Source organism: Siphateles boraxobius, unplaced genomic scaffold (assembly GCF_051911475.1).
Source record: "Siphateles boraxobius isolate OS27281-9 unplaced genomic scaffold, OSU_SipBor_1 115, whole genome shotgun sequence".
NCBI lineage: Eukaryota > Metazoa > Chordata > Actinopteri > Cypriniformes > Leuciscidae > Siphateles > Siphateles boraxobius.
This window is the reverse complement of record NW_027508717.1, coordinates 67501-81515: the sequence shown is the minus strand read 5'-3', so window position 1 is coordinate 81515 and position 14015 is coordinate 67501. Positions and strand designations below refer to the sequence as shown.

At 43.2% G+C, this 14015-nt stretch overlaps 1 protein-coding gene across 1 annotated transcript in view; it reads right to left on the bottom strand.

Moving 5' to 3' along the window:
* Window positions 1–371: 371 nt before the first annotated feature.
* The window catches only part of slc22a23b (solute carrier family 22 member 23b), a 34789-nt gene continuing 21145 nt past the window's right edge, over window positions 372–14015 (bottom strand). The window contains exons 7-10 of the mRNA XM_077199972.1: window positions 7513–7724; window positions 7068–7100; window positions 4465–4588; window positions 372–2804 (exon numbers count right to left, since the gene is read on the bottom strand). Coding sequence (XP_077056087.1) covers window positions 2438–2804; window positions 4465–4588; window positions 7068–7100; window positions 7513–7724 — 736 coding nt within the window. The 3' untranslated portion in view covers window positions 372–2437. The remainder of the gene's footprint in view (window positions 2805–4464; window positions 4589–7067; window positions 7101–7512; window positions 7725–14015) is intronic.

The window sequence follows — 14015 nt, the reverse complement described above, 5'->3', positions numbered from 1 at the left end:
AATGTCTTAAAATGGACTATTAACATGTATGAAATTCTCATTTCAGCCTAATCGTCAAAATGAGAGTCAAATACAGAAAAATACACTAATGTTTAAAATGTTTCAGTCTCTAGCACAAATTTATGTTTATGCACTTCATCTTTGAGTGAATCTCGTTAATGTGTGTACAGGTCATGTTTCAAGCCAAAACAAGATTAATTTTTTTATTTCACTGAAGTCTATTGAAAATAAAGGTATTTTTAAATAACAGCCTGCATTGCATTTTTAATTAATATTTTAATATATTTTTATTTATTTATAATGAATCTTTTTTTTGGTGACGTATACTTACAATTGTGCTTGACAATTTTAATAATATATTTTTTTCCACATTTAATTGAGAGATTTTTGGTCCTAAAATAGGTTTCATTTTCTTTAAGAAAAATATATTTTGTCATTTCTTTTAGATTTTTGGAGTGAAAAATGGCCTGGGCATGTTATTGTTTTTGTGAGATTCACTCATATGTGCTTTTTTTCCTCCAATGTGCTTTAATGTTTTGAAGTATTGTGGCGTGCGGAAGCTCATACAGGACAGCAGCCGAATGCATGTACAGTAATCTTACAGAGATGTGAGTATTGATCCTGTGCTTGTTTCTTATTACTCACTATTACTCTTGCCGTTAGGATGTGAAATACCTCAACTCGTATCAGAGATAAATCTATATATCCCAGAAGCCTGTATACACACACAATACCTGCAATCACAGTTTAAAACCTTGAAATGTTTCAGTAATGTCCTGCTATAAGTTAGGGAGACTCTTTTTTTTCTTAATTCGGTTCTATATTCAGTAGTTTGAGGATGAACAGGAGTTTTGTGATGTTCAAGTCACTCCACAACTATTCTACACATTAATAATAATAATTGATAAATATGCATGAAAACACTCAGCAGCCCTTCTAGTGGTCTTGCTCCACATCAACCAGAGTTCACATTAATGATTTGAGTAAATGTCATGAAAGCGTGTCTGGGTCACATTTCACTACAAAATCAAAGGTAAAATAAATGATATTTTCATATTTATGCATTGTGACTTTATTTTAATTTTCCCTCCTCCTAAATATCATTAGCACAATGCAAAATTAAATTACCATAATGCATCTGCACATTATTCTTATTTTTATTATTCTTGATGATTGTCATTAAATTCTCATTACTTCAAAGCATTTATGTTTTTACTTAGCAAATAACAAACATCAAGCCAGTACAATACTAAAATAGTACATAAATACTTGAAATGTTTCACATTATATTAATAATATGGGAGGAAAATGTGTCACAATGCAAATGTGATTATGATGTGCGATATGACCCATGACACTCTCCACCACAGGTAAAGGTTATTGAGTTTGTGAATGTTTACATGTTTCGAGCAGACCATTAAGTTGTGCTGTTGTATTTTTTAAGCCATCATCTGTCACGTTGTGGTTTCATACACGTTCAGTTCAGATTCATCTGGCCGACTCATGATTGCTTCTCTAGTTTTAGTGCAAAACAGACAGACTAAAAAAACCTGAACATAGTGAGGTGCAAACGGACACGACAGGCTTCATTCATGAAACGTGAGCAGAACTCATTTCTGTTGCACTAAATCATTCCTATGAATGGAAAGCATTACAACCAGGGCTTGACATGACCTTTTTCTGCTCATCAGTTGCTGTGGCGAGTGCTTTTCCAAAGTTACTAGCCACTCATCATTTCCACTGGCCACAGTTTTGACATTGATAGCACGGGGGAAAACTGCCATATAGATATTTTTAATATCATCTCATAATTTGGCAGCAGGGATATTAGGCTGCTGTCACTTTAAGACCTGATGCACAGATTCATTGTACTGTGACACATGCGGTTTCTTTCTCAACTGTTTACATTCACTGAAAACATGGCGTGAATACCGGCGCTTTGACATTATTTTGTGTGTATTTGACTGTTTAAGCGCAATAAGCAGTAAAAAACAACTTTTTTAATACTGACACAAAATCGTAAAATTATGCGCAATTCCATGCCGAAATTCAAGCCCTGTAACACAAAAAATATTCACTCGTTTCCTGAATGAGGCCCGTCGTTTCTTATCGTCGTCATTCTGTCCTTAATAAATACCAAACGTTTACCAAACTTACAAAAAAGCACATTCAAATCAGTGAAACTCCTCCATGAGGTTGTTGTTCGGTGACGTTAAATTAGTGGCCGTTCGAAAAATAGAACTCCTTTCGCTGAATGCAAGTTAAAATTACATTTTCAGTTTCTTTTCTGCTGGTTAATGAGGCGTTTGACACTTTATCAGCACATCTGTCCGTCTCCGTACGCGGTTTTTAAAAAACCGAACGAATGAAACTCTTTCTTTACAATCGAACCGATCCCTCACACTGTTCCTCGATTGGCCGTTCTTAGAAAATGCCGTCATGAAGTCCTCACGCCGTTGGCTGTACTGTTGCTAGGCACTGAGCCGTTGCCGGGGTTGACGACCTGGTGAAGGGGCGTGTCCTGAACGCGTGAGTATTCCCTGACCTCGGTTCTGGCCAGGAGGTGGTGCTGTTCTCCAGGGAGGATGGGCCTCCTCAGAAGCCCCTCCCCCTCAGCGATAGTCTCAGGCAGTGGTTGGCCAGCGGTTTCCGGTAGCAACGGTATGCAAATGATGCAGAGCAGCGTGCAACAGGTGAGGATCACATGATGCAGGAAGAAACCCTTTTGATTGTGGAGCTCCATGAGCGGGGCTGTTAACATGCCGAACCCTGCGCTCGCGAGGACCAGACCCACGCCACCACCCCTGTTACGACAAACCAAAACACACATTCATCACGCCAAACATCAGGTAATGGGGTGTAACGATACACTCATGTCACGATTCAATACATATCACAATATATTATTGCGATACTCCAAGACATATCATAAAAGGTTAACAAAAAATGTACGTTGATTAAAATGCTAAATTTGATATTATATTGTGTGTGTAAATCAATAGACTTGGAGTTGGTGCTAAAAACCCAAATCAGGACAATAGAGACCCCAGAATAACAATATTCATGATTCTGAAGATGAAAATACAGAATTAATTTAGACGAATATGCTTTCACTAGATATATTTAAAATAATGTACCACTTTTTACTAGTAACATCAGATGTGTGGCATTATCAGGACCCACAAATATCCCCCCATTGCATTATTATACATTATATTCAATATTATTAAAACATGTGATTTTCTATTTTCACGATCTGTAAGTTAAAAAAAATTCATCAAGTCAGGCCATTCTAGATTCAAACAGACTTGTGGTTTCTGATTTGTGAAATCGTTCAAAGTATTACTAACAATATCAAAGTTATTCTTACGTTTACTTGATAAAAATCAGTAAAGATTTCACAGTAAAAGTACATGAGCTGAAGGAGGATATTTTATTATTACAATTAATATAATGTTAATTTCTACATTTACTAATGCACTATTAAAATCAAAAGTTGTATCTGTTAGCTACTACTATTATTGTATGGACCTGGTATATCAAACTAACAATGAATAAGAGATGTATTTTTATTAACTAACGTTAATAAAGATGATTAAATATGCTCCTTATTGTACTGTTCCCGACTCGTTAAATCAAACTCTCATGGAAACGAATGCGTTCTGGTTGTTTTTCCTCTGTAAACTGCTGTCAGTGTGTGTACAGTCGTTCTTTAGGGTCTTCATGTAAAGTTTGTAACACACTTTGGTTAAAACTCCTCAATGGTTGTGTAAAACAGCGACCCGTTTTGGTGCATGTCTCTTTAAATGATAATGAGCAACTGCTCACCCATGCCTTGGTGGAAATATGCTAATATGGTGGAAATATGCTAATATGAGGGAAATATGCTAATATGGTGGGAATATGCTAATATGAGGGAAATATGCTAATATGATGGAAATATGCTAATATTGGAGAAATATGCTAATATGGTGGAAATATGCTAATATGGGGGAAATATGCTAATACGGGACAGTCAGTCAATGATTGTGGGCGGAGCTTGAGCAATGTGACATCATATTGCTCAGAAAATCCAAACGGCTTGATTATTGAGAGTGTTTAGACTTTTTGAGGATAAAAAAAGGAGTGAATGGATATTGTTTCATTGTACACTCAGAAAAAAAGGTACAAAAGCTGTCACTGGGACAGTACCCTTCAAAAGGGGTCTAATATGTACCTTTTAGGTACTATTATTTACACTTTTGGTATCAATATGTACCTTTGAGGGACTAACATGCACTCTTAGGTACAAAGATGTACCTTTTGAAAAGGCACCGCCACAGTGACAGCTTTTGTACCTTTTTTTCTGAGTGTGTATATATGGTGGTTGTGTCCACACACTGCAAAGACACATTTATATGCAAACACCATGTAAAAGTGATGACCTTTACGAGTGATCTGACAGACAGACTGATCTGTGCTGACCTGATGACAGTCGGTGTGATCTCTGCGCAGTAAAAGATGCTGAGCGTGCTGACCGCGTGAGACGAGAACATCCCGATGATGGAGAACGCGTACGAGAAGCGCCGATTCAGCGTGTCTCGCAGAACTAGGACAGACAAGACAAGATTTCAGACAACAGGCACTTTACACAAACAGATCCAGGGTTTCCCTGCCTTTTTCTGTCTAATGTCCCCCTATAGCAACATTGGTAATAACTGACATGAGCATGAGAATGCAACAAAAATATTTAAATATATCTTATAAAAATTGCATTAAAATCAATGTAACAATTGATGCCAACATGTTGTGATTTACTGCACACAGACATGCATGCTTGTGTTTTTATAAATGAAGCACTTTCCTTTCCCAAGTCTTAATTGATAGTTTTAACAAGAAAAATAATATGCATATAAAATATATGGAAGCCCATTTCTGCTTGTTTAAAGAGTAAAAATCTAAATAAAAAGGAAAATTGTGAGATTAAGTTTAACCCTCTGGTGCTGTTCACGTGTCGGACAAAAATGACCACATTTTTTATTTCTATGAAATGAATGTACTATATTTTAGTTCGATTTCATGGTGCTAAATTATATTTCTGCAGTAGTAATCATCTATTTATTAACTTTTTGAGCATAGACCTGAAAATTACTGAAACTGTGGTAAAACTTGAATGCTTTAAAGGACAGACTAAAGTTTGGTGTGTTTTAACGCCAGCGTTTTTGACAAAAATGTAAATACCCCCATAATATTTTAAATTATAAATTAAAATGAATATCTGAACATGCACTATATCAAAAGAAAGAACAGAGCATGTGCTTTTAAACAACGATCAAAAAAAGTTTTATTTAAGCTTTGTGCATTCTTTTTTTTTTTACTCAAAACTTGAATGTGGGCAAGTTTCATAAAAAAGCGTCTGTTTCTTGTTTGTATCTGTATTTTGAATCGGAGATTGTGTACTCAGAGTATTATATGCGTAATATAGCGCCCCCTACCATATAACAGTGAAAACACAGAAAGCTGGAGAAGTCCGTCAATGAAAGAGTTAAAGACACTTGGCAGATTATTGCTAAAGTGAAAAAAGTTTTACTTAAAAAAAATTATTTCATGAAAAATGCCCCCCAAAAAAACTATTTTCATAATTTTTTTGTATGAAATGTATATATTTTCCAAAACTTTTTTTTTACGATAAAACAGTGAAAAAAATCAAAGCCATAATTCTAAACATGTTGAGTTCCACAGTTGAGGTTGATATCTCAAAAAATGAGCTTTCAGTGAGATCGTGTTTGTGCGCAGTACCGAACGCTTCCACTAGATGATACTCGTTCCCCGTTCGTCTTCACCTCGAGGAGCACAAGGGCGACTATTTTATATTTTTTTTCAGGACCATTTAACATTTTCAAATCATGTCCATGATTGTTTTGTGTGACCAAGATTCAAATCATTCCGAAAAAACAAAAACGTAACTCAAAATTTACGGCACAAGAGGGTAAAATAAGTTTGAAATGGAGTAAAAATAAAGTGACATTGTGGAAAGGAAGAAATAATGTCACAATTACCTTTCATATTTATTTATTTACTTACTAAATTGAAAACAGGCTTCCATATTTATATATACAATTAAGATACTTTATAACAGTGATTCTCAACTGGGTTTTTTTCCCTAGACCGAACATCATTCTTACCTCATCCTTCCCTCGGGTCATTTTGACCCGAAACTCATTTATACATTTTTTTTTTTAAATTGAGTGTTCGTCAGGACTTTTGTCGCACTTAAATCACGAATACACAAACAGAAATTGAATGGATTCGAGGAGTTTTGTGGTTGAAAAAGACAAAAAGAACAAATGAGTTTGACCCCCATAGGAATGAATGGAATGTGAGGAATGCTTCAGTTCACATAGAAAAACCTAAAAATTGCACAAAGTTCAAACTAAAAATGCTAAAACTTTACTAAAAAACTATTTTATAATATCTACATGTATCTGAATGCACACTGAAGAGAAACTGACTTTAGGACCCAGAGGAACAGCTTATCTGCTCCATATGGAGATATAAGGCCATCTAGAGTCATGAAATATCATGATATATTATTTATTTTTCCACAACAGGTCGACAAAGACACTCAAAGTAAGATATTTAGAGCTGATTAATAGGGTTATCCATGAAATTGTGCGTTATTTTGAATTTAAGTTGAAAGAATGTGAGGAATGTGCTTAAATTACTATTTATTGATTATTAATTGATCACATCTAGTAATTTAAAAGTAAATAAAATCAAAAATAATCAAAAATCTCCAATAATAATAATAATAATAATTGCATTAAAAATAGAAAAAATATTATGAAAATAAAATAAGTTTTCTGGACAAAAAAAAAAAATCTGTATAATTTTAGGGCTCCGGGTCATTTTGACCCACGAGGGAAAGATGAGAGTCATTTAGCAAATGTAAACAAAAAATATCTTCAAAATTAAAATACTGAAATGTATTAATTGGTTTTCTCTTGAATTGGATAAACTTCCAAGGATCAACTGGGTTGTTCCACTGCTTCATAAAACAATTCATAATACTATTTGTTTAGTTTTACCTGCATCATGCCGAAGACTGTACTTCCCGATCACTGTATTAGAGAGAGAAGACAGTGAGAGGACGAAACACAAGCAGAGTCTTGTGTGTGTGTGTGTGTGTGTGTGTGTGTGTGTGTGTGTGTGTGTGTGTGTGTGTGTGTACGTACGGTTGAGCAGCCCGAGCTGTAGCAGTGATGCTAATGCTGTGATGATCATGAATGTTAGTAATGTGTGTGTGTGTGTGTGTGTGTGTGTGTGTGTGTGTGTGTGTGTGTGTGTGTCAGTGTGTGTGTGTGTGTGTGTGTGTACGTACGGTTGAGCAGCCCGAGCTGTAGCAGTGATGCTAATGCTGTGATGATCATGAATGTTAGTAATGTGTGTGTGTGTGTGTGTGCGTGTGTGTGTGTGTGTGTGTGTGTGTGTGTGTGTGTGTGTGTGTGTGTGTGTGTGTGTGTGTGTACTTACGGTTGAGCAGCCCGAGCTGTAGCAGTGATGCTAATGCTGTGATGATCATGAATGTTAGTAGTCCTCCTCTCCTGCCAAATCCTCCCACCACCGGAAACACCAACACACTTGACGCGAACGCGATCGCAGCCACCGCGTAATAATGCAGATGAGACTCGCTTTCCTCCAGAACACTGCGAGCGAAACAGTGATGGATGCCGTAGCCCGTCAGCCTGAGAGGAAGACAGAACCATTGGTTTTGTGTTGAGATGAGAACGGACGAGTAATGATTAGCTCGAACTGAAGCCAGTCGCCATCGCTATCAGTGCAGCAACGCAAAACTGCATCATCTACACCAGGGGTTTCAAAGCGAGTCCGCGGAACCGTTTAGAGACGTGGAAAATGAGTGTAAAAATGTATATATATATATATATATATATACACTGTATGTAGTAATAATGAATTTAAAAATAAATAAAAAATATATATAAAAAATAAATGAATAGAAACTGATTAAAAATACATAAATTAAATTAAAATAAAACATTTGATTAAAATAAATAAAATCATAAAAAACGGATTAAAATTAAAATAAATGAATTCATAAAAAACGGATTAAAATTAAAATAAATTAATTAAAATTCAATTAAAATAAATTAAAGCGCAGTTTCTACCAATGCAAAACTGCATCATCTAGATCAGAGTTCTCTTACGAGAGTATCTCTCGTACTGCGTAATATCTTACGCTATGGGGAAAACCTCTTTTCCACGAGATATTGAAGCCAAAAATTCTCCTTTAATTTTGATTAATGTAAAACGCTGTGCGGCAGCGTGCAGACATAGGCAAGACGGCTTGCGCGCCTATTGGCTGCCCTGCGGCAACAGCAGCAAGCCTATCGAGAGAGGCCCTGCGTGACGTGACATCCAATGGGGGTGCTTCGCGCCCATTTCGTCGCGTCCCGCCAGAATAGGCGTGGCCTTGGCCTATAAATGCGCTCGACAGGCTGATACAAACTGGTTTTAATCTCTTCAGCGAACCAGCGCTGTTGTATGCACGGCAAGATACGCAGTACTCGTTCCCTCTCTAGAGAGAACCGAGGTTACGTTAGTAACCGAGTACGTTCTCTTACGAGAGTATCTCTCGTACTGCGTAATATCTTACGCTATGGGGAACACAATGTAAGACGCCGTGCGTACTGGGATCCGACACCAAAGTCCCAAGGGCAGTAGCCCGGGGCTCATATAGTGCATAATCACCGTAGACTCACAGAGAGTCGGAGAAGAGAGGCTACCAGCATCATTCCCCATGAAATAGCATCCCATAGGAGCTAGTTATGTCAACAGTATATCCCGCAGACAGGGTGAACGCGTTCAGCCTGAACTGGGCAAAAGTACGGGCTATTCAACACCCATGGAGCTGTTCCATCGATCAGTGAGCGATACTCAATCAAAACTCAGCATTCTGCGCCTGCGCAGCGGGAGAGATAGTACTGAATTCTAGACCGACAGCAGCTTGGCCTGTAAGGCGGGAACCTCTAGGTTATAGAACCTTATAAATGTAGACGGCGAGGCCCAGCCCGCCGCCATACAGATATCATGCAAGGAAATCCCACTAGACCACGCCCACGAAGAGGCCACGCCTCTCGTGGAGTGCGCTCTGACACCCAAAGGACACTGCAGGCCCTTAGAAGTGTAAGCCAGCGCTATGGCATCGACTATCCATCTGGATAGGCTCTGTTTTGATGCGGCCAGTCCCTTGGAGTGTCCGCCAAACAAAACAAAGAGCTGCTCGGTCTGCCTGAAGACAGACGAGCGGGACACATAAGTTCTCAGCGCCCTGACGGGGCAAAGGAGATTAGCATCCGCCTCCTCATTGTTCACCGGGAGGCGCACAGGGAAATAACCTGGGCCCTGAACGGTGTGTTGAGGGATTTTGGCACGCAGTCTACGGGTGAAAAGCCCTGAGCTTGACACCAGGTAGAGAACACTGACCATTTTGAGGAGTAGAGCCGTCTAGTAGACGGGGCCCTAGCCTGCGTGATCGTGTTTAACACTCCCTCCGGGAGGTTAGCGGGTACCCGTTGATGGCCCACATATGTAGGGACCATAACTCCGGGCGAGGATGCCAAATCGAGCCCTTTGCCTGAGAGAGGAGGTCTCTCCTCACCGGTATCGGCCACGGGGCAGTGTTGGTCAGCTGCATCAGGACTGGGAACCAGGTTTGGTTCGTCCATAGCGGAGCCACGAGCAGCACTGGGCATCCATTTTCCCTGATTCGTTCCAGCACTTGAGGCAGGAGCGAGACGGGGGGAAAAGCATAGAGTGGGCGTCGGGGCCATACGTGGGCCAGCGCATCCCTGCTCTTGGAGAAAAAGTTCGGACAGTGAGCGTTTTCCTGGGACGCGAACAGGTCCACCTGCGCTCTGCCGAATGTCTCCCACAGCAGTTGGATCGCCTGCGGGTGCAGCGACCATTCCCCTGCTGGGACATTGTTTCTGGACAGTCTGTCTGGTCCCAGATTCAGGTGACCAGGCACATGCGCTGCTTTCAGCGAAAGCAGGTTGTGCTGAGCCCAGTCCAGGAGGCGTTTCGTCAGCCTGTAAAGGCTTCGGGACCTGACGCCGCCCTGGTGATTTATGTACGCCACCACTGAAATGTTGTCCGACCGGACTAAGACGTGGCGGCCTTTTATCTGGGGACAAAAGCGCCTTAGCGCGTTGTCTACTGCCAGCATTTCTAGACAGTTTATGTGTAGGAGCTTCTCCCGTTCTGACCACTGGCCAAAGAACGGTCTGCCCTCGAGCAGCGCTCCCCATCCCGAGGTGGAGGCGTCCGTGGACACCACCATCACACTCGAGGGAGTCCCCAGACTCACGCCTGACTGGTACCAGTCGGCTTTTTTCCAAGGTTTCAGAGCCGAGACGCATTTCCTGTCGACCCTGAGGCGAAACAGACCAGCGGCCCAAGCCCCGGGCGGAACTCGTGCTTTCAGCCATAACTGCAGTGGGCGCATGCGAAGCAGGCCCAGCTGAAGTACTGAGGATGCTGAGGCCATGAGGCCCAGCATTTTCTGAAACCGTTTGAGCGGGACTATAGAGCCGCGGCGGAAGGATTTCACGGCGCGCTGAATGTTCAGTCCTCGCTCCGGCGACAGACGTGCTGTCATAGACAGCAAGTCCATCACTGTTCGCAGAAAAGAGTTTTTCTGGCTGGGAGACAGCGAACCCTTCGCCCAATTGACTGTGAGACCCAAATTCTCGAGATGCTCGAGTAAAACGGTCTTATGTTCTATGAGCTCCGATCGTGATCGAGCTAGAATCAACCAGTCGTCCAAGTAGTTCAAAATTCGCATGCCCTGAAGTCTCAGGGGTGCGAGAGCCGCGTCCATGCACTTCGTGAATATACGGGATGCTGGGGACAGGCCGAACGGTAGGACTGTGTATTGATATGCCTGGCCATCGAAGGCGAATCTCAAGAATCGCCTGTGACGTGACGCAATCTGTATTTGGAAATAGGCGTCTTTCAGATCTATTGACATGAACCAGTCTCCCTGGCGCACGTGCGCGAGGATTTTGCTGTTTGTCAGCATTTTGAACTTGCGTTTCAGAAGCGCTTTGTTCAATTGTCGCAGATCTAGAATGGGTCTGAGACCCCCGTCTTTTTTCGGTACCAGAAAATATCTGCTGTATACACCCCCTTCGCTCTGAGCCTGAGATAAAGGTTCTATGGCCCCTTTGCTCAGTAGTTTCGCTATTTCGGTTCGAAGTAGATGAGATACTTCGTTGTCCACCGTGGTTTCGACACGTGCCGTGCAACGGCGGGGACGTCGAGCGAACTGTAGCGAATAGCCTCTCTTTATAGTGTTCCAACACCCATTCTGATACCCCGGGAAGCATTGCCCATGCATTCGCGTGGATAGCTAGAGGCAGAATGATATCCGGGCTCTGGCCGCGGCACAGCGGCGGCTGCAGAGCTTCGGTGTGCTGAGACATGAACACGGTGTTTAAAGTGTGCGAGGCGGGGGGCGCGCCGATCACGGCGGGGAGCCTGTTCGCACTCGCTTTCTCTATGACAAATTGTGGAGAGAGAACGAGCGGGACAAACCCCGTAGGGTTCAGCGTGTCTGTGAGTGAATGTGGGCGCGGGACAGCGGGCACATTTACTGCACTGAAAACACCGTCGGCTTGCGCTGACTGAATATGTGTTGGTTTCGTTTTTACAGAAACCGTGGGACACGCACTGTGTAGTGTTTGTGGGCACTGTGTCGTGGGCACATTCACTACGTTTGCACAATCGACATGAGTCGATTTTATTTGTGCTAGCCCTGAACTGTGGCGGGCTGTGTCTGCGTGTGGGAATGGGCACTCTTTATTGGATTTATCTGGGTCGCCGTAAAAATGGCGTTAATGTGCAGGCAAGCGGGCTGTGGTACCGGCTTGTTTACTGCGAAATACACTGGAACAGTCACATTGTTTGGAACTGAACGAGCGAGAGGTTTCGGTGGAGTCTGGCCGCGGCGAGACTTAAACACCGTGGGTCTTAGCTGACTGTATGTGTGTTGGTTTCGTTTTACAGAAAACGTGGCACATGCAGTGTGTAGTGTTTGTGGGCACTGGGTTGTGGGCATATTCACTACATTTAATGCACAATTGACATGAGTCGATTTCATATGTGCGAGCCCTGCACTGTGGCGGGCTGTGTTTGTGTGTAGAAACGAACACTGGGCTGTGGGCATTTTTATTACACTCATAACACCATCGGCTGTGGCCGGAATACCAGAAAATACATTGCTTATATGATTTTTCTGGGTCGCCGTGGAAACTGCATTTGTGTGCAGGCAAGCGGGCCATGGTACCGGCTTGTTTACTGCAAAATACACTGGAACAGTCACATTTTCTTGGAACTGAACGAGCGAAAAGTATCAGTGCAAGTCTGGCCGCGGCGAGACTAAATTTTATCTGCTGCGAGAGCTGGGATCGAACACGGGTCTCCCGTGCGATGGCTGTATGTTTCGCCACTGAGCCACAGGGGGAAACGACAACAGCTTAAAATAGCTCGAGCACATAATAGAGCGTCATCACAGTTTTGTGTGTGTTGGCGTTTGTTTGCAGGCATGCGTGTTATACAACAGGCTCATTGCTGCAATATTGACATTTTCAGCCGCTCAAACTAAGAGGAGCTGAGAAATGTTTGAGAAATGGAGATTGGTCCGGCCTCGGCGGGACTAAAAATACACTCTTTCCTCATTTCGCCGGTGACGCATGCCCATGGGGGGCGGGGGCGGGGTAGGTTTCCTATAACGTAAAGAAAGCTAGCCGCGGTTTTGATGCTGGCCCGTTTCCCTGACGACTCGCGGGCAGAAGGGGGAGATCCACAGAGCTCGCCCAATCCTCACTGTCCAACGCGGGGATATAGCAGCTGGCCTCCTCTACAGATGCAGCTATCTCGTCGTCATTAATGGCGGAAGCGGCGGCGCGCGTCGGCCGTTGTCCGTCAGTGAGCGACTCGATTGAAGCTGGTGAAGCTGGCGGGCGAACCGGCGAGCTTTCACGGCTGGAGAAGGATCGGGGACCCGCTGAGTACGGCGCTTTCCGGCGCGGCACTACAGCGGGCGGGAGTCTCACTCACCATGGCAATAGCTGGCCTCCTCTACCGATGCAGCTATCTTGTCGTCACTAATGGCGGAAGCGGCGGCGCGCGGCGGCCGCTGTCCGTCAGTGAGCGACTCGATTGAAGCTGGTGAAGCTGGCGGGCGAACCGGCGAGCTTTCACGGGCTGGAGAAGGCTCGAGGACCCGCTGAATACGGCGCTTTGAGGCGCGGCACTACAGCGGGCGGGAGTGCAGACTCGGAGAAAAAATGCCAGGCAAGTCCTCAGAGTCACCATGGCAATAGTTCCACAGGAACGAAGCGTCTTCAAAAAGACGCTGCTCTTTTAGATAAAGAGAGAGAGAGAGAGAGAGAGAGAGAGTGTGTGAGTCGCGACGGCGAACACACACTCTAGCAGTGAAAAAGGATATTAACGCCGGAAAGCGTAGCAGGTACGGCGGCTGAAGGCGGCGAGGTGAAGGCCAGCGGCTTCAGGCTCGAAGGCTCGTCCCGCAGAAGGCTTACTATCAGACGGCGCGGCTTCTCACTCCGGATCCAGCGATGCAGTAGTGCTTCGCTGAAGAGATTAAAATCAGTTTGTATCAGCCTGTCGAGCGCATTTATAGGCCAAGGCCACGCCTATTCTGGCGGGACACGACGAAATGGGCGCGAAGCACCCCCATTGGATGTCACGTCACGCAGGGCCTCTCTCGATAGGCTTGCTGCTGTTGCCGCAGGGCAGCCAATAGGCGCGCAAGCCGTCTTGCCTATGTCTGCACGCTGCCGCACAGCGTTTTACATTAATCAAAATTAAAGGATAATTTTTGGCTTCAATATCTCGTGGAAAAGAGGTTTTCCCCATAGCGTAAGATATTACGCAGTACTCGTTCCCTCTGTAGAGAGAACCGAGGTTACGTTAGTAACCGAGTACGTTTT